The sequence below is a fragment of the Sorex fumeus genome, unplaced genomic scaffold (assembly GCF_029834395.1).
Source record: "Sorex fumeus unplaced genomic scaffold, SorFum_2.1 ptg000026l, whole genome shotgun sequence".
In the NCBI taxonomy this organism is placed as follows: domain Eukaryota; kingdom Metazoa; phylum Chordata; class Mammalia; order Eulipotyphla; family Soricidae; genus Sorex; species Sorex fumeus.
Window position 1 is genome coordinate 2,441,147 of NW_026606083.1, and position 22,438 is coordinate 2,463,584.

General features: G+C 37.7%; 1 protein-coding gene and 2 pseudogenes across 1 annotated transcript in view; 1 reads left to right on the plus strand and 2 right to left on the minus strand.

Annotated features, from left to right (window-relative positions):
- NOX4 (NADPH oxidase 4) overlaps positions 1-22,438 on the minus strand; it is a 204,142-nt gene that overhangs the window by 69,123 nt on the left and 112,581 nt on the right. Inside the window, exon 12 of the mRNA XM_056114562.1 lies at positions 19,258-19,318. Within this exon, the coding sequence (XP_055970537.1) occupies positions 19,258-19,318 (61 nt within the window). The remainder of the gene's footprint in view (positions 1-19,257; positions 19,319-22,438) is intronic.
- LOC130023963 (general transcription factor 3C polypeptide 6-like) lies at positions 6,853-7,740 on the plus strand (annotated as a pseudogene).
- On the minus strand, positions 12,827-12,939 carry LOC130024126 (uncharacterized; annotated as a pseudogene).

Below are 22,438 nucleotides of genomic sequence, written 5' to 3' on the forward strand. Positions count from 1 at the left end.
AAAATTGCTCGAGACAGCAGAAGCTGGAAATAGCCTGGAAAGAAATGAACAGCACACTAGAGCACTAGGGATTGAGCTCATCAGAGTCCCTGAAGAACAGGAAGGCAAACATGATTAAATCATAAGAACTTCCCAGAGTTGAGGATTACAGGTACAGAGGTCCCAGAGGTCTGATGGGTCCCAGTGAAAATAGACCCAATTAGGAAAACTCCAAGACATAATATACTCAAAATGACAAAATAGAAAAATAAAGGATATTGAAAGCAGCAAGATAAAAAAATGAACTTGCATACAAAGGAAAGTCCATAAGATGTACAGCAGGCTTATCAAGCAAGACTCTCAAAGCAGAAGAATGTGAAAGGATATAGAAAAAAGGCTCATGGAAATGAACACCTCCCCAAGAATACTCTATTCAGCTAGATTATCATTCAGATTTGAAAGCACTATACAGAGCTTCAAGGACAGGCAAAAGCTCAGGGAATTCATAGGCTTGAAACCAGTTTTATAGGAAACGTTAAAAAAGTTCCTTTAAAAGACAAAAGGACTTCCCAGCATGAGGCACTGAATATGGCACTCAGGAATGGTGCATATGGTCACCCTCTATTAGATTGAGTCAAAAAAACATGTGGCAAGTAATCACTACAAATTGACTATTGTTGATTTACTTCCCGATAATTCCATTTGCCATTCTTTAAGGGTTTGGGGAACAAGTTACATGAAATAAATTGGTCAAATCCCTACCAAAGGGACAAAAAAATTATTCATGACAGAGAAGATATGATGATTACCACAATAAGATTCAAGTACAAAATAAAACCCAATACTATATGCCGGTTAATGGAGCGACAGTACAGTGGGTAGGCATTTGCCTTGTATGCCGCCAACCTGGTCGGCCCAGGTTCGATTCCTCCGCCCCTCTTGGAGAGCCCGGCAAGTTATCAAGAGTATCTCGCCTGTATGGCAAAGCCTGGCAAGCTACCTGTGACATAGTCTATATGCCAAATACAGTAACAACAAGTCTCACAATGGAGACGTTACTGGGCCCGCTTGAACAAACTGATGAACAATGGGAGAACAGTGCTACAGCGCTACTATATGCGAGAGCTGAAAACTTAGTCACGTAAACGAGAAGAGGAGTAAAGTATATTGTACTAAGTGATTTGACTTTATTTACACGGGTTAAAAACATATAGTAATCAATCACTACAGACTGACTTCCATTTCCTAATGATTTTATTTAACATTTCTTTAAATTTTCTTGCAGCAAGCAATATGACATAATTTTTTATATGTCTGCCAAGGGGGCAGGCTGTTGGGTAGCAGTCAGGGAATCTGGGGACACTAAAGAAAGAAAGGGGACGCTGAGGGTGAGATTGCTATGCTATGTTTGAAATATTGGAAGCCTGAAGCAACTCTATTACAAATAGCTTTGTAAACCATAGTGTCTTCATAAAAGTTTTAAATGTTTTTAAGGAAATGCTAAGGCAACAAAATAACTGAAAAGTCTTCACAGCTCCATAAAAATAATTTAAGATTCAATTATGAAATTACTTTTAAAAAGAATGAAGAGCTGTTCTAGGAAATAAAAAAATAATAGTTTGTCAAATTTTGATGTTTATTTTTCTTATGAATAGAAATATACACACTAATTTTAGAAAATAAAATTGCTTCCGAAAAAGAGAATTTGAAGCACACTGGAATAGTACATCCCAACCAATAAGAAAAACAGAGAGCATAAATTTTCCTTTACTGAAAAGCTTAAATCAAGTGAATCCTCCTTGTTACCATGGTAACACAATATTGAATAACAATAGTTGCTATTTAAAACACTGCATTCAAAGTAATATCAAAGGCATTCAAATTAACACTATTTAAGATAAATCAGAAAATCTAGTCCCAGAGCAATGTTATTTTATTGAAGACAGACAAGTGTTGATAAAATTCAAATGGAAAAGAATTGAAATTCTGAAAGAAAAAAATTGTTAGCTGCAAGATTTAGCTGAATATAATCATCATTTCCACATTGATAAAGACCACTATCAATGTAGTATAAAAAAGACAATATCATGTTTAGTTTACAAGCAAAAACATACCCCACTTGTTATTCAGAAGATGAGAACATATGCAAAGCACAATGTACATATAAGTAGCTAATTCATGAATAAGAACCAAAAATGAACATAGAAAAGAAATACTAAAATTCTATCCTGTTAACTCTTGTCTGATAAATCTCCACTTGGTGAAACTTTTTTCAATTGTAGCAAAATAACTGCAATATAACTCTTGTTTTACATGATTAAAATACCTATATCCCAAAATTTATTTCTCTAAAATGAATTTCACAGTTTTACATCAGTTCAGCAATGAGTTAGTAAATAAAATCCCATCAATACAATGTGCTCAAAAGTAAACATTAGGGCTGACTGATTGAAGGTCATGTGCATTACAAGAGAGTAAGAGATATTTTTTTAAAAGGCAGAAGATTTCAGGTCAAAGAGGCAGAATAATGCAGTGGGTGAGGTTCTTCCTTTTCAAGCAGATGACATGATTCACTGCCAGCTACCACCTATGGTTCTTTGAGCACAGAGCCAGAAGTAAGCCTTGAGCACTGCTGGGAGTGTCCCCAAATAATATAAGTAAAAAATAATTCTTCTCAACTCTAAATACATATTCCAGTGTTCTTTCCTCTACACAACAATACCTTATATTCTGAAGAGAAAATAAAGAAAATTCTGACAATTTTTTCTCTCCTTATTTCATATCTTACTTTCTTCTTAAAAATTACATCATTAAAAAAAACAGCTGGGTTATATGTAATATATTTTCTTTGTGCCTTAACCATTATAAACTCTAAAGATAAACAAATGCGTTTAGCAATGAAAAATTATTTAATGTATCCTTTCCAGAGAAAGCATAGTGATGAAATTCTATCTTAAAAAAGACTCATCATTCTGATTCTTACTTGTTAATATACCAGTGAAAAACAAAAAGCTTTAAAAAGAACCAGAAATAGTCCTTAATTTCTAAATGCACGTAAAATTAAAAAATCACTTGATTTTTTAATAAAACTTAAATAGCTTCTATTGCCATTGAGATTAAACTACAACAAAAATGACAGGAAATAAAGGACTGATATTCATGGAAAGTGAAAGAAAATAATAGAGGCGATTTTTGATAAACATTATTGCTACTAAGCTTTCTACAATCCACCTTTTTAAAAAACAGCTCTATTCCCATTTGTGCCAGCAAAATCACATTTCTAGTAATGTTGGTATTCAATAAAAGAAATTTAAGTTCAAAATTATCAAGGCACAGCTTGATACTAATTCAATTTCAGCTTTCTGCTCAAATTTTTAATACCCCCTGGGTGCATATTCAAGAAAGAAGAACCCAGGAACTTTTATCCAAGATCCAAAGAAAATCAAGGTTTTCTCTTATGTTTTTATGAATTCTAACATAAAACCCCATGCAAAACAAAATTATTGGTATGCAAAATCAGATCCTTTGATGCTAATCAAAAGTAACCATTTAGTAAGCATTTTCTCTGTTCTGAAATAAAGGACATTCTGGTCAAAGACAAAACCAATGAAACATGAATTTGTGAAGAACAAAGAAAGATATAAATTCTCTTTCTTTGTTAGGTTGTCCCAAATTGGGTTTCCTTAATCCCTGGATTTCTTCTCCATGTTCATTGCCAACATGACACTTGTTCTACCTTAAAAAGGAGCGTCCAAGATGGTCCCTATTTTTGAGTTGTTCTTCACAGATAATGCTTATAAATAATAATTTTGCTTCTGTTTTTTATTTTAAGCATAATAAAATAGTACTGGAGTATAGATTCCTATTTCTGTGCAATATATTAAAAAACACAATTTGATTCACTGTTCAACATTCCTTGAAAAAACGGTTCCTTCATATCTTTCCAGTCTTCTCTCCTAATCTCCATATAAAATGTATGTTCAACTGCATCAACATTACATTGTTTTCTAATGAATGTTATCTTTGATTTCAATAGGAATTATTTTTCCCTTCAGTGCCATTTTCTGTCCATAAGTCTCCTCACTTAAATCCATGTATTCCAGCTCAAATGTACCCTGCCACAACTACCTAACTTTTCTGATTTCTTATGACAGATTAAATTACATACTCTAACAAACCCTAATTATATCTCTTTGGGAACAATGTCGTAATCTCATAGCAGTTGGTTATATCCAAAAAGAAACACTTTTAACATAAAATCCTAAAACCATCTTGAAAAAATAGAGGCTACTGATATTTTGAGTAGTGCCAGGGATCAAACCCAGAACCCCATTCGAAGTGTATATTCTGAGGTATACCCCAGGCCAAGGACAGTAAACGATACAAATATAAATGGAGGCCTTTCTTTTTTCATTTTCTTTCCTAAGTGTTCTGGTTAAGAATGCTGTTACTCAATATTACTTTGAATAATACTAGTGAGAGTGAATAGCATTGTTTTCACCTGCTCTTAAATGAAAAGTTTTCGTCTTTTTTTTCTTTAAACCATTGAGTCTGATTCTAGGAGTAGAATCATGGCAGAAGTTAGTATGTTGAGGTATTTTTCTTTCTCTTGCCTTTTTTTTAAAAATCATAAATGATACTGAATCTTCAAAATATTACATCTATACTTAACTATACAATTTTCATAATTGTTTATTTTAAAATATATTTTAATTTTATTCTTATGAGGTATGAGATTAAAACCAGGAACTCATGTACTTTTTGTATTAATTGTTATGCTGAACTGTATGTGCATCCTTGTAATAAACCACATTTTGTCATGCTATTTAATCTTTGTAAAATATTGTTGAGTTTGGCTCACAAAATCGCATTAGTATCTTTGATTCTAAGTTCATTATAGATATTAGTTTCATAGTTTTGTTCTAATGTCTTAAGTAAAATATGCATTCCTATTATTTTTATTTAATGTTTATGGAAATTATGTGAAATAGAAAGTCAAAGAATGTTGGAAAAGTGTATGTCCTAAACTCAGTAACAAATATCTTTGTAACTTTGTAATTCAATTTAAAAAAAAAGAAAATTGAACATTAAAAAATGAAGTAACAAATGTGAAGTTACTTGAGGAAGAAGGAACAAATCATTTGAATTTTTCTGAAGAACACTCCAACTTCCAACACACTTTCTCTTATTTGATCCAATCAGATCATTTACATTCTACTATGAATCATCACTGAAAAAATAAGGATACAAAGGTTTCTTATTTGGGATGGATAAACTTTCTTGCTTTTTCCTTTCTAATTATGTCTCTAGTTGAACCCCTAAAACATTGTACAATTTCTCACAGTGACAACAGCCAAAATGTGTGTGTTCTGGCACTAACAACAGTGTTCCAGGGGCCTCGGGGCATTCCCAGCTAGACACAGTCCTCCATGATGCAGAGTCCAGTTCTCGGACCCAGACACAGAACACTAGTACCCAGCAGTGCTGTGGGCAACCAGGCCACAATATCGAGCTTGGGGAACATCGGGCTCCACTGGGCATCATGTGGAGATGGAAACTGAAGTCGGGTCATAGGACAGGGCAAAACATGCAGCTGGCCCCTGAATTATTTCCCTGGTCCTACAAATTCCTGTTTTCAATCTCTTTGTTGTAGTGCAGCAGACTACTGTAGCATCTCTTCATTTGTTCTACAACCTTCTTTATTCAACCCGAGTCAAGAAATCAGTGATAGAGCTGGAAAAAGAGTACAGTGGCTAGGGCATTTTGTCTTGCATGAAGTAGAACTGATTTTGTTTCCCACAACCCATATGGTCCCTTGAGTCCTACCAGGAATCATCTCTGAGCACAGAGCAGGAGTAAGTCTGGTGTGGCCCAAGTAAACACAAAGAAATCACTAGTGTGATGAAGTATGTATGATGTATTTATAAAACTATTCTTAACAGTTTTGTAAATCACAGTAACTCAATAAACATAGAAAGAAAAATCAGTTATATATATTTAAAATACTATAGCATTTCATATCCATAGCCTGGTAATATACCGAGAGTATCTCACCCTCATGGCAAAGCCTGGTAAGCTACCCGTGATGTATTCGATATGCCAAACACAGTAACAAGTTTCACAATGTAACTGGGCCCGCTAGAGCCAATCGATGAACAACGGGAGGATAGTGATAGCGATAATATTCATATTCCATATTCATTCTTATTAATGTTGGTAGCTATTAACAGTTCTTAGCACTTGAGTCCACAGAAAATTCTAAATTTTTATAATTTCACTTACATTCTTTTATGAAATCCTACTTCTTTTCTTTGTTAAAATTCAAAAATTATAAGATTGTAGGTGAGATCACTTTTATTGGAAATTATTCCCAAAGTCTTAGTTTTGTTCCTTTGATGACTTGGAAAAAAACTTCATTTACATCATTAAGATTCATCAAGTTATAGTTTTGCTCTAAAATTACAGCACATATATAGAACAGGAAGTATATTCAGTCAGTTTCTTTTAAAACTGTTCAGTCAATGCAGCAAATCATGAGCACTTAGAAAAGACCTCATGAGAATGGTACAAACAAAAAATCAGTCAGTCCACTGAAGCATACTAACTTAGTAAAATGACACACACTTTCTTGGTAGCCCAATATACTTTGTCCATATTTTTGTTAATGCTTAAGATCTTAGCAAGAAGATTCCTCATTTTACTGTACAGTAAAATAAGACAAAAAAAATTAGTAGATGACATAGAATCCAAACTTCTCTTAGGAACAATTTTTAATAATACCTCACCTTGCTGTGATAAGTCTATATCGAGGTCTGGAAATTGTTTAATTTGCTTATTCTATTTTCAAGATAAAAAATCTTTCCCGGCGTGATCATGGCGGCGGCGGCCGAGGAGGAGGAGGAGGAGGAGGAAGAGGAGGGAGAGGCAGTTGGTTCTGGTGGAATTGTCCAGGATTATAGATTCGGATTTTCTCTCAAAATGTGAGAATAAATGCAAGATCCTGGAAATTGACACCGAGAGGCCCATTCTGAAAGTGGACAGCTATGTCTTTGCTGGAGAGTAAGAAGATGCTCTTGGGACCTGCGTTATATTTGAAGAGGATGTTGAACATGTGGATGCAGAAGGCTGTAATAAAACAGCACTAAAATACAAGTGCCACACAACAAAGAAGCTCAGCATGACAAGAACTCTTCTGACAGAAAAGAAGGAAGGTGAAGAAGATACAGGTGGTGTGGAATGGCTGCAAATCAAGGACAATCACTTCTCCTACACACCCAACATGATTTGTAGTTTTTTGCGTGAAAATGAAGATGAAGAAGTTGTCACTCCAGTTTCAGATAAGCCTTTGGAGTTGGAAGAGCAAGAGACCCAAGTGAAAGATAATTCAAACCTGGGTTATGAGCAGGGGAAACCACAGGACTTGGAAATGGAGGATTCTGGTCCCCTTCCTGCTCTCTCTTCGGAGATGGACGGTTCTGTTTGTATGGGAACCCAAGATACTGCCTTAGAAATCACCCCAAGATGAAATACTCTTCACAATACTCATGAACTTTATTTAGAGTTTTATGTAGAAGAATTAATTGTAGCTTTCTCTCAATTACTTACTCTTTTTGTTGGCCATACTCACATTTTCACTTATGGCACAACTTAATATACCAGAATCATTAAGGACCCGATAAGAGATGTTAAAAACATGTTTTTGCATGTTTTACTATCAGAAGCCCTGAGTACTTTAAACACTGAGGTGATTATGTTTTCTATTGCAACTATCACAAGTGACCACACACAAAATGACATAAATCTATACAGGAGTCGGACCTTGATAAATAGGGCAGTGGTTTCAAGCACCTGTTTTGTCACGGTACGTTCATGACTTTAAATCCCTGGTGTCCCGCACACGCTGAGCATTGTCCAGGCAGCTCTGCTAGTGAGGAACAACTATTCGCTGTATCTCAAGTGGTTTTTGGCTGCACCACAAGCAAGGTGTGTGAGCTCCACAAAAAGGGGTGTAGCCCTGGTAAGCACCAGAACTAAATGCTGGAACCAAGCCCAGGAAGTGACCTGTGGTGAGCATGTGTGTGAGCAGCGCAGTGAACCCTGGTGAGCACCACAGTGAACCCTGGTGAGCACCACACCATAACTGTGCCTATTCACCAGTCAAGGCCCTGTAAGTAGGAAAAGCACAGCAACTGAAGGTGTGCAGAGCTTGGTGAGCACCACTGCCAAGTCAGCGTGCAAGTAACCCCCCTCTCCACCTCATCATCTCTACGATGAAGGGGAACCAGGAGGGAATAAAAAAAATGAATTCAAGCATTAAATAAATATTGCAGGTTACTGTCTTATGGTTTGGTAGGTCAGTTATCTACCGTGCCTCATCTGACCTGCAATACAGGTGTAGCAGGATTTGCTTCTTTTCTGGAGTGTGGGGGAACTGGTAAAATGAGGGTCTCCATTTCTTTGTTCATTGAGTTGTTGGCAGAATTAAAATTCTCTTATGCAAAGTGGTGATCAAAGTCCCAAGTACTTGCTGTGGTTGAAGGTGTTTTTCTGCTTCTAGGGTTCCTATCTTCCTTGCCTTATGATTCCCTTTAGAGCCAGGAAGGGTCACGTCCCTCGTTCTCTAATGCTGTTTTTTTTTTAAATCATACTAGTTCTGTTTCTTTTGCTGTCACTTTTAAATTTCCTTTTTATTACAATGGCTCCACCTGAATAATCTACCAATTTTAAGGGAAGTGGAAAGACATTTCCTAGTCATGAATTGGAAGAATCAACATCTTAAAATGAAGTCCTATCCAAAGTACTATGTACATTAAATGCAATACCCATTAAAATTCCAGTGACTTTTTTTTTCAAAAACATAAAACAATGCTACTAAGCTTCGTATGGAACTATAAAACTCCATGATTAGCCAAAGTATTCCTAAGGGGGAAAAAAAGAGATAGGATGTATCATTTCCAACTTTGAACTATACTACTGAGCATTTTCAACTTTGAATTATACTACCAACCTCCCAACTTTAAGGTTTATAACCATAACTAGTGACAAAGTCTTTGGTACTTTTTGTTTTGGGGTCTCACCTGGTGGTGCTTGGGTCCCATCAGCAAGTACTAGGAATCAAACCCAGGGCCATGTGGTGCTAGGAATCAAACCCAAGGCCTCCCACCTGAGCCATAAAATCCCTGGTAAACTGTGTGTGTGTGTTTTCTGTGGGCTGTTTCTGCTGATGGTCAGGGACCCTATGGTGCTAGGAATTGAACCCAGGACTCTGGCATGCAGACCATATACTCATTGAGCTCTTTCTCCAGCTCTTAAATTATAATTTTAGTTGTGGAGGTGGTGTGGGACCACAGCCTGGTGGTGATCATGGGCTACTCTACTCCTGGCTATGTGCTCAGGGGTCACTCCTGGCGGTGCTTGGGGGGTCCAAGTGTAGTGCCATCAAAGTGATGTCAACTTCATGTAAGGCAAATAAATTATTTACAAACATACCATACTATAGTGTATATTAAATTATCAATATTAGTTTTTGGCTAGCATTTGCATATAATTTAACCATGCAATAAGGTTCAAACATACCTCATACTAATTGTATCTCATAGCTGTTGAAGACAGAACTATAATTAGAGAATTAATATTCTAGATCTTTGCTTCTTAAACTGGGTGTGGAGACCTCCAAATGGGATTGCATAATATGTGGTGGTTGTTAAAACTTTGCAAAAAAAGGAGGAAAAGGTTTCTGAATGTACAACAAAATGCAAAAACAAATGTTTAATGAATTGGAAGTGTCTCTGGTAATGCTCACATGTGTTGAATTTCTCAGATGAAGAGTGGTTTTGAGTGGACAATTTAAGTTCTGTTTTAGATGAGTTTTTGTCCTGATATGTTTCATAATATTTTACTATTTAATTGGAAAACACCTTACCTTGATTAAAAGCATTTCCAGCTAAAAAAAAATTTTTTTTTTATTGAGTACAACAAAAACTGCAGTTTACCCTATCTCTGGGCCTTTAAGATGACTTCACTAGAAGAATAATCAGTGAATTTTGATAACTTATTAAGTAGACTTTATATTACCCATTGTATTGTAAGTGATCTGTCATGTACTAAAAATGACAGTTTCGATTTCACGCGCATAAACTGAGAAACCAAGGGGAAAACAAATTATTCCTTGCTGGAGAACAGATAGGATTATAAAAGACAATATAAATTTATTACTTCACTTAATTTATGAACCTATGAAATATTAAATTACTCCCAGCTCATATTTAATGAATATCATACTATGATAACAAATAACCTATGTTAAATTTCATCAGGTTAACCGGTTGTCCTCAATTATTTCCACATAGAGTTCCATGAGGTTAGAATTACGGGGACCCACCCAAGTGATAGTACAGCAGCAAGGGTGATAGGATTGCACATGGCCAACCTCGATTCTATCCCCAGCATCCCAAATGGTTTCCTGAGCACAGCCAGGAGTAATTCCTGAGTGCAAAGCGAGAAATTATTTTTGAGCATTGCTAGGTGTGGCCCTAAACAAAACAAAAAAATTATAAAGCTTCATTATATAAAAAATACATACTTTATTATATGCATATATGTTAATCCTTACTCTCCTAGATATTACATAGGAGGGAACATAGGCAATCACATCTATATTTGATATTCATGTGCTGCTAAACATGGTGAGATTAGTATAAATTCTGCCAAAGGGTTTTTGAAATGAATTTAGGATAGGTCCAATTGCTATGTGCTTCCTCTTGTACATTAAATCTTCTTACCATTCTTCAGTTTACTTAGCAATTCAAAGTTATCCCACCATCTTCAAAGTTTTCCCCTATATTTTTCCAATAATCAGACTCTTAAAAGGTACCAGGAATTTTAAACTGGATCATTTTCCATTAGATATCAGATGACTCCCTCATCAGTACCTTTTATTTTCTCAGCTTCCTGGATGCTATGACAATCTTTAATGTTAGACTCTATCTTTAGCCTAATCTTGTCTTTTCCAATGTGGGTGATACCCTCAGGATGTGTGCAAGTAAAGAATAGCTTGAGAGATGAGAGATATTATAGGGGTAATATCTTGCCTTGATTATTTTATTCCAAGGTTCTATCCCCATCACTTCATATGACATCCTGAGCAAAGCCAGGCATAATTCTAAGAAAAGAGGCAAGAGTAAGCCCTGAGAGCTCCTGGTTGTGTGCCTCTATACTGCTAGGTATGGGCCTCCCCCAGCCCCTGTACACACACACACACACATACACACACATACACACATACACACACATACACACACACACATACACACATACACACATGTACGCACATATACATATAACACATATACAAATACTGTTGGATTTCAGTTGCAATTCAAAATACTTCCATTTATCTGTCACCAACATTTTCAAGAAAACAAAGGACAATGATTGAAAGGTTGGTATCCGCGTTATGAGCAGAGGACAGTGTGATGGATCAGGATATATCTGTAATTCATACTCCTTTTGTAAACCCTTTTATATGTTGTCCAGAACTACTGAAACCTTCCTGGCTCTCTTCTTATCTCGTGATCAGTACTGTTTTTTTAGCAGTCATTTCTTAATTAAGTTTGCTGAATTCTCTGTTAGAATGTTTCAGAACTAAGCATTCTATCATGCTTCTTCTCTATTAATACATAATTCGTAAATCAGGTTTTTTTTTTATGGAGCAGTGATACCCTTTAAAAGCAGTTTTAAGGGCTGATGGAAATAATTTGGTTCTCACAAGAAAAGCACTGCAATGTTGTAAACACAATAAAATTGCTTTGCACTTCCTGCATATAATATAGTTTAAGTCAACACAGTACAATATATCCTCATTTTCACATTTAGAATGACAATAACTTCAGAAGCAAATCTGTTATTATAATACAAAATAGAAAAGTATGACTGGAACACGGAAAACAATAAAAATACTAGTTCAATTCAAAAAGAAAAGTTAAGTAATCATCCCACTTTCCTTTAAATCCATGGTTTAAAGGATTTTTTTTTTCCCTCCCGTTGATCGTCGATTTGCTCGAGCGGGCCCAGTAACGTCTCCATTGGAGACTTTGTTGTTACTGTGTCTGGCATATCCAATACTCTCGGTAGCTTGCCGGGCTCTCCGAGAGGGGCGGAGGAATCGAACTCGGGTCGGCCATGTTGGCCGCTTGTAAGGTGAACGCCCTACCCGCTGTGCTATCTTAGTAATATTAAGAAGTCTAAAAAGTCTTAAATTAATGAACCAGTCATATTACTGGCAGCTACAACTAATACCTTCTTTACAACTTTGAAACACTGTCACTGATAGTCAACTTCTTAAATATCTGCAAGTGTTTTTTACACCTACAATCTTAATACTGAATTTAAATGAACTCTTTCAGAAGAAAAAGTTACAATAAAAACATTACAAGAAAAAAAGTTTTCTTGTAAAAAGTTACAAGAAAAACATTACAATAACAGTGTAATGTTTCCATTTTTCTTTCTAAAGTTTTTTTAAGTTTAACTTTCATGCTAGATACTATCTCTTACCACAAAATAGTCACCACTGTATAATTTTTGCATCCTGTTTTTTTAATTCAAAATTGGTTTATAAACTTTCATAGCATAACCTTCACATGGTATAATTCTGTTTATCGTGTCATTGTACAAGTGGCAAGTGATGCTCGTTTGCCGTCCAGAATTCTAAGTAAACTTAAAACACATATAAACAAACTTTACACATGTAAACTCAAGACATGTATAAACAAACCCTTTAATGAACTCTTATGCTATTTATGCATCAAATGGTCGATGAGTAGTTTTTCCCAATTGAAGTCTGCTTGATATACAATGCTGGTAAAAATGTTGGTATTTAAGAATTGATAGAGGATGTATCAGATATTCAACTGATAAGAACAGATACTGCACTTGATCTTATCCAAAAGGCTGAGAAGTGATTTGGGCTGGAGCGATAGCACCCGACCAACCCGGGTTCGATTCCTCTGTCCATCTCAGAGAGCCTGGCAAGCTACTGAGAGTATCCCACCCGCACAACAGAGCCTGGCAAGCACCCGTGGCATATTCGATATGCCAAAAACAGTAACACGTCTCACAATGGAGACGTTACTGGTGCCCATTTGAGAAAATCGATGAACAACAGGAAGACAGTGCTACAGTGCTACATTTAAGAATTGAAATTGTAGAACAATAACAGTGTCATCAAAAACTTCAAAAAATCAGATTGTGAATGTAGTGATGAATCTGCAGATGGATGACACACTGTGGGCGATCCACAAAGTGAGCTTGTCTTTGATGCCAGGTACTGCGGTTGACACCTCAGAGAATGACCAATGTGCGTGGCAGGGAGCCCTGGGCATGGAGGTTAGATTTTGCAAATCAATATTTCATACACTGTAGTAAATTTTCTCACAAATTTTCTCTATGAAATTTTCTCTACTTTCTTTACTACTACTAGGGTAGTATCTGGATTGTAATGCACAGATCAATAACAACTGATGTAACCTTTTCTTAAGACTGAAAAAAAATTACTAAATGGTGACAAATTTATGTTAATATATCATTAATAAATGATATGCTAAATTATTCAAGTTTAACATGCATACATACATAAGCAGCTAGTAATAAATAAGTTTTAAGTACATGGGGGCTGGAGAGATAGCACAGCAGGTAGGGTGTTTGCCTTGCACATGACCAACCTGGAAGACCTGGGTTCGATTCCTCTGCCCCTCTTGGAGAGCCGGGCAAGCTACCGAGAGTATTTCGCCCTAACAGCGAAGCCTCGCAAGCTACCTGTGACATATTCAATATGTCAAACATAGTAACAATAAGTCTCATATTGGAGACGTTACTGGGCCCGCTTTGGCAAATCGATAAACAATGAGAAGACAGTGCAGTGCTAAGTACACAGATAAATATAGAATGCTTCACATAATGATTGCTCTCCACTTACTTTCAAAAGAGGTTCGGCATAAAATCTTAATGATATTTTGGTAAAAACCAGTAACGACAGAGTTATATCTCAAGAGATGTTTGAGTATTTTCCTCCAAACAAAAAAGTATTGTTTTTAAAATTTTATTTTCCCCTTACACTTTAAATAAACACTATGATTTACAAAGGTGTTCATGATGATCCGTTACAGGTACTCAATAAATGCACCAACACAATCCACCAGCACCGCACCTTCCACCACCACCATCTCCAATGTTCCCAACCAATAAATATTTAAATTCAATAGCAAAGGTCTATTAACTCTAAAATATGACTGGAACTAAAATTATTGAATAAAATGATCTGATTTCTACTTCAATGACAGAGTATGTAAAAAGGAAAAGGAGATGTTAAAAATTAACATTACGAAGAGAAGGAACACATGGAGGGTGCGGGATCCCGGAGGAAAAAAAAAAAAAGAAAAAACAGGTTCCAAAAAGAGCCGAGATAACCGGCAAGTTCCAGATGGAGTAGGTGCCACATCGCGCCTCCCCCAGATGGAACCCCGGTGACCAGAAGCCTCTAAAAACACAGCTCGAGTATGCGGGAACGAGGACTTTTTCTCAAATCTGCCGGACTACAACTCCCAGGTAACCTCTGATTCCGGAAGTCACGCCCACAGCCCGCCCCCCAGCGCCATCTTTGAAGCGTTCAGCATAAGAGAAGGAACACATGGAAGGTGCGGGATCCCGGAGGAAAAAAAAAAAGAAAAAACAGGTTCCAAAAAGAGCCGAGATCACCGGCAAGTTCCAGATGGAGTAGGTGCCGCATCCCGCCTCCCCCAGATGGAACCCCGGTGACCAGAAGCCTCTACAAACACAGCTCGAGTATGCGGGAACTAATAGTGGTGAATCTTTTATTGAAACAATGAATCTAATCAAAGCAGATAGAGTGTTAACTAGAATTCATCTGCCTCACAGGGACGGGGAGGGGTGGGGGGTGGGGTTTTATTGGGGTTCTTCATGGTAAAAAATAAGTATTGGTAAAGGGAAATGTGTTTGATATTTGCATGACTGAGACATAAACCTGAAAGCTTTGTAACCTTTCCCACAGTGATTCAATAAATAAATAAAAAAAAAATTAACATTACTCTGTGTTCCTAACAGAGACTAAACTGATGATCTAATTATTTTATGAGTGCTGACAATAGAAAATAACTTTGTAAGAAGCTCACAATACAGCGTAATGAAATTTCTGAAACAAAGATAAATTAAATTAGATGATCACTCAGCTTGTTTTACTCCAGATATAAAATTATATCAATTTCCATTGATTACTGATGTTAACTTTTGCCATATTGGAATTCTTACCAGAAAATAACTTCATGCTTACTTTTTAAATATAAGGCAGTACACAATTTGGATTACATCAACTAATTCTAGTTTTATCAAGAGTACTGCTACCACATTTCCATATAAGAACATCATGTCTTTTCTCTAATAATTGCCTAACATAAGATAAAGATAAGATAAAGGCCCTCCTGTTGATCGTCGATTTGCTCGAGCGGGCCCAGTAACGTCTCCATTGGAGACCTTGTTGTTACTGTGTCTGGCATATCGAATACTCTCGGTAGCTTGCCGGGCTCTCCGAGAGGGGCGGAGGAATCAAACTCGGGTCGGCCATGTTGGCCGCTTGTAAGGCGGACGCCCTACCCGCTGTGCTATCGATCCAGCGATCAATCCTGTCCGTGTCCGGGCCGGGTGAGGTTTCCCGTGTTGAGTCAAATTAAGCCGCAGGCTCCACTCCTGGTGGTGCCCTTCCGTCAATTCCTTTAAGTTTCAGCTTTGCAACCATACTCCCCACAGAACCCAAAGACTTTGGTTTCCCGGAAGCTGCCCGACGGGTCATGGGAATAACGCCGCCGCATCGCCAGTCGGCATCGTTTATGGCCAGAACCACGACGGTATCTGATCGTCTTCGAACCTCCGACTTTCGTTCTTGATTAATGAAAACATTCTTGGCAAATGATTTCGCTCTGGTCCGTCTTGCGCCGGTCCAAGAATTTCACCTCTAGCGGCACAATACGAATGCCCCCGGCCGTCCCTCTTAATCATGGCCTCAGTTCCGAAAACCAACAAAATAGAACCGCGGTCCTATTCAAAAATGGGGCTGGAGCGATAGCACAGTGGGTACGGCGTTCGCCTTACAAGCAGCCAACATGGCCGACCCGAGTTCGATTCCTCCGCCCCTCTCGGAGAGCCCGGCAAGCTACCGAGAGTATTCGATATACCAGACACAGTAACAACAAGGTCTCCAATGGAGACGTTACTGGGCCCGCTCGAGCAATTGCCTAACATAATCACTTTTACAAGTCATCACAGAAGTAATATACATTTAAATCTGATTTATTTTTTGCTGTTCTATAAAATATGTTCTCCAAAATGTCCAGAAGTTTGCTGGTAACTTCCTTCAAATCTTGGGGGCCCATGAATTACTGGGTATCACACTAAGGGCTTCATGCACTTTAGAACTCAACCCATCTTTACAACTTTACCCATCCCTAAGCTCATCTTATTATGATTGCAACAAAGGTCATTACTCTAAGCTGTCTTGGTTCATTTCATGGTTTAGCTATGAAGTGCTATTTTGCCTATCTTCCTCATTTATCTAGGTTATCAAATTCCTGGCAGGTCTATAGACCAAAAAAAAAAATGATGCACTCTATCATGTCTAATGGTTCTCTCTAAATATCCTGTTACACAATGAACTATCTTTTACTGATTTCCACACAAACTAGTTCCTTTGTTTCTATCTTCTTAATCTATTCAGCAAATTCTCCCCTAAAGAAACATCCGCCCACTTCTCTGCCTTCTAGCACCAGTAGCTGCTTCCTTGATTCTAATCCATCCAACTAGCAAGTTATTAATACCATTTCCATCATGATGCTATAAATTCTCCAGAGGCTTACTAACATCTTTTAGGTATTTTCATATATAAAGTAAAGGCACCGAAAGTATCTCTCCCACATGGCAGAGCCTGGCAAGCTCCCGGTGGTGTATTCAATATGCCAAGAACAGTAACAACAAGTCTCACAATGGAGACATTACTGGTGCCCGCTCGAGCAAATCGATGAACAACGGGAGGACAGTGCTACAGTGCAGTAAAGGCATTTAAAGATTCACCAAACTGATTCTAAATGACACTCTCTAGAACAAAATATTTGCCTCTGAAAGACTGATTAACTCATCCTTCTCAAATACGGTTTAGTCATTACTATCCTTGATTTTTTGACAATGCTGTACATTTAATTTAAATGATCCATTTATTTTGTCACTTGATTAATTTCCAAGATTCAGCCCATATTATATATCTTCCATAACTTAGCTTTTATTAAGTGCCACAGTGAGCATAAATATGCATATATCTTAATTTTTTCACATTATTTTTCACATATGTAAGGGTATACTCCAAGAAATTCAATCTCTAGGCCATATGGAAACTCATTATTTTAATGAGAAATCTCCATACTGCTTTCCATAGATGATTAACGAGACAATAATCCCACCAGTAGTGAACAAAAGCTGCTTTTTACCACATGCACCAATACCGGTTGTTTTCAGTATTTTTGACATGTGCCACTGTAAGTATATAAGATGATATCTTGTTGTTTTGACTTATACTTACTTAATAATAATATACAACCCAAATATCCAATGATAGAGTGAGTAAAAAAAAGGTTCCATTCCACAAATCAGACTACACAGCCACAAGAAAAGCAAAACCATGTAGTTTGCTGCATATTGGATGGAACTGAAGGTTATCTTGATGAGACAAATAAGCCGGAAGGAATATGACAAGGACCAAATAATCTTACTCAAACAATATGTGGTATATACGGAAGCAACACAGGGGATAAAAAATATCAAGTGACAACAAACTCATGGCATTGAAGTACAGAGCTAAGAATATCAGATCACAGGGAAGCAGAAAGGGAGGAAAATTAAGCAGCTGAAGGTGACACATGGAAATGAGTAGGGGGATTCTTGACCCCTTTGAGTAAACCAAACGTATAAATTTCAACACAATTGTACACACATAACCTACACTATAATAAATTAAAATTCACAAAATCACAAATCATCCTGTTATTCGTCCATTGCCTCGAGCAGGCCCCAGTAACGTCTCCTTCATCCTAGCCCTGAGATTATATTCAAGGCGCTTTAGGAGAATGAGACCCATCATTGTTACTGGTTTTTGGCATATTGGGTATGCCACAGGGAGTTTGCCAGACTCTGCCGTGGGGGCAGGCTACGTTCGGTAACCTGCCAGTTTGTCCAATTTTTAAATTAAAATTTAAAAAAAATAAATTAAAAAATAAATTAAAAATTTAAAAAATATTCCTTCTGTGATGCTTCACTTACAACTCTATATTAAATTAAATCCAATGTTTGCTTTGATTCCCTATAGTCTTCACAAATCAGTTTTAATTAAGAATTATTTTGTTAACAGGGGCTGGAGAGATAATGCAGTTCATCCAGTTTCCTGTCAACCCATATGGCTGCAGATCCCTGAGTGCAGAGGCAGGTATAATATCTGAGAACAGACAAGTATGAGCCAAAAACTAAAAATATATTTTTTATAATGGTTTTGTGTTTATACTTGCAACCTTTGCTTTAATGACAACTTAAACAACTAGCCAATGAGCTAATATTGCTTGATCATTCATTTGTCAGTCACCCGTTGGGGTAAAATAAATGGAAGAATGAATAATGTTTATTTTATTTACACAGAATTCTTAATTCAACACATGACTCAGGTGATTTGATGTACTCATTAAACAAATGAGCAAAATATTACCAACAGAACTGATACTAAAATGACCATAATCCAAAGAGATCTGAATTTTCTATGCAAATAGATAAAATCGCATGAAATACAGTCTAATAATTAGAACATCTGTAGGATCATAATCCGAGGTGTCAATTATATTAAGATTAAAAACAACTGCCTAATTTTAAAATTAAATGTTATGAAAAATGAAAAAAACACACTTTAGTATTCCAACTATTGCTACTGCATCTGAAAAATGGAGAAATCTCTGAATTACAAGCAGAAAAAATAATATGCTTTAGCAATGACTGAAATCCAAATGTATTTCAACTCAAGAGCATGATGAAAACTGTCAATATTGTACAGAGAAAAAGCAAAATTTTTGATAATTATGTGGCTTTTGTGTAGATTCTGGTAATTTCTCCACTTAATACATTTAAATTATACTATATTCCATTAGTCTTAAAGCATACATCTTAATACTATTTACTACATACCTGTCCAATCTCCTACTATTTTGAAGTGGACCCCAAAGGTTGCTTTGGTTTCAGTAGGGCACTAAAAAATAAATACTAAAATCAATTCTGAATAATAATTTTGTATTACAAAACTATGATTCCAATATGACTTTCATTTTCATTGCAAATTTCTCAATCAATACGCAGAGACACTGAGGGATGGAGAGATGGCACAGTGGGTAGGGCATCTGCCTTCACAGCCTCTCTGGGTTCAGTGTCAAACATCCCAAATGGTCCACCAAGCACCGCCGGGGAAAATCCCTGAGTGCAGACCCAGGTATACTCCCTGAGCATTGCTGGGTGTGGTGCCAAAACCAAAATTAATATATAGAGAGATAATTGATAGACAGATGCATACACACACACATATCTACAAACATATATAAAGAAAACAATTTACTAAAAATCTATAAAAATCCTTAATAGTGGAAAAATGATAACAATATAAAATGCCAAAAAAGGCAATAAAAACAGCACATATCTAAAAACCCATGTATGTATGTATGTATGTATGTATGTTTATATATATATATATGCAATATACAGTCTAAAACTGCAAACATATTGTACCTATATACAAGTCTTGTTGAAATTTTTTAGAAGTTGGAAGCACCATAATTTACAGTGTTGCACACGCATACATTTCAACACTATACCTACTATCAGCGTGTGCATGTCCCTACAGCACTCTCTTCGAGTGCCCACCCAAACACACCTCCACACCCCAACTCTTGCTATACCAGTTGTGCAAATTATTTCTCAGATTCTGTACTTGACTATTTGTTATTTCCTTGCTGTTTCCTTATATCCCATGTGTCTGGAAAAAACTCAGCTTTAAGTACTGATGACTGGATAAATAAACTGTACACATTATATATGTAATGAAATACCACCTGGTTATACGAATTATGTTAATTAACATTTAATTATGTTAATTAAATGTTAGCTAACATTTTAATTATATGTTAATTAACATTTTAATTAGTGTTAATTAACACTACCTCCACTACCCAGCCGCCGCCACACTACAGGACATTTTCCGGCCGAGACTCACGCACGACTGAAGACCCACAGAACAAGATAAGCGGAACTCTCTGAGACCTTGGACTCCAGGCTCGGCGGACCCAGGGACAGAGTTTCTCTGCTTGCTCCCACCAACCACAGGTGACAAAGGGATCCTAATCAGGAGCCCCACCCTACCCTGCCCTGTCTGCTTCCATCAACCACCCAGGGATCTGATTGCGAACAGAAGACCCACCCTACCCTGATAAATAACCCACTGGCAGACTTCCACTATCAACACTACCTCCACTACCCAGCAAACGCCACACTACAGGATGCTTTCCGGGCCCACGCAGCAACTTCGCGGCCGCGCGGCACATCATAAGACACTAAATACCCATCTTCCAGAATGATAGTGCCATATTTGATAGGGTTCAAATATGGTAACACCTACAAGGGTGATTAGAGGTAGCCCCAAAAGCCTCTATCCCTCTCTGAAAGACTGGCAAGCTACCGAGAGTATTCTGCCTGCACGGAAGAGCCTGGCAAGCTATCCGTTGTGTATTCGATATGCCAAAACCAGTAACTACAACTGGTCTCATTCACCTGACCCTGAAAGCTTTACCGACATGGCAGCACTGAGAAGGATGAGAAAGGAGAGGTCGACAAAATCTCAAGGCCGAACTAGGCTGCCACAATGAAGGAAGACAAAAATGATCGTCTGTACTTTCAATGCACGTACACTAGCATCAGATGCATCCATTGAGGACCTGATAGTACAAGCGCAAATGATCAAGTACTACATCATTGGTCTGACCGAGACAAGAAGGCACGAATCTCCCCATGCCGTTTCGACACTAGAGAAGAATGGTTCCTCGAACATGCGATAAAAGAGGTGTCGGAGGCGTCGGTGTCCTTGTCAACACAAACTTGGCCAAGAAAATTGATTCATTCAAATGCCAAACAACCCGAATCGGACGTTTACATTTGAAAAGATGTGGCTCACTGCCTGAAGTTTCTATCTTCCTTGTCTACACACCAACATCTCATTATGATGAAAGAGAAATCGAGAAGTTCTACATGGAGCTGGAGAAGTTCTATAAAGAAGACCACACCTTCTACAAGATCACTGTGGGTGATTTTAATGCCAAGATAGGACCGAGAAGATCAGCTGAAGAACTTCACATTGGGACCCATGGCCAAGAATGGAACGAACAGGGTCACAGAATGTCTGAGTTCATCATGTCGACGAGGAGCATCCATGGTAACTCACAGTTCAAGAAGGCAGAATCTAAACGTTGGACATGGGAGTCTCCCGGTGGACGATTGCACAACGAAATAGACCACATCATATTCAATCGACGGTTTTGCCTGACTGATGTCGCTGTTGTCCCAAAATTTCGAACGGGATCGGACCACCGTCTCCTTCATGCAAAATTCTACTTCACAGAGTGGGGAGAAAGGGCTGCAAAGTTCAAAAAGAGAACTCCCAAAACGACCACCAACTGGGAACTCTTTGGCACTATTGCGGCAACATGGGAAGATGCCATTGTTGACAACATTGACGAGGAATACGATCGACTGGTAAAGCAACTCCATGATTGTGCGAGGAACGTCAAGAGAGATAACCACAAAAAAATGCCTGTCTTCGAAAACTCTTCAGCTAATTCGCCGGCGTGGTTTGGCGCATGCCTTAGGCAACCGCAAGCTAACGTCCGAGCTCGCAAAGCAGTGCAGAGATGTGATCAAGGAAGACCTCAAAGAGAGAAGAGCAGAAGTACTGGTAGATGCGGCAGAAGCCGGGAAAACTATTCGTAATGCCCGCCTGTCCTTCGCCAACTACAAGACCAAGATGACTGCCCTCTGACATCCTGATGGATCCATCACATCCTCCAGAACGGCAATGGAGAAGATTATCCGTGACTTCTACTCAAATCTCTTCGATAGCCATGGCCACTTGCCAACATACCAAATTCCACAGGATGGATATGTCATTCCCAATGTTCTCCCTTCCGAAATCCGACACACCATTTTGTCAGTAAAGACAAAAACAGCACCTGGCCCAGACAAGGTCAGACCTGAACACCTGAAGAACCTGCCCTCAGTACTCATCAATACACTGGCTCGGCTCTTCAAACGCTACCTGTCTGAATGCAAG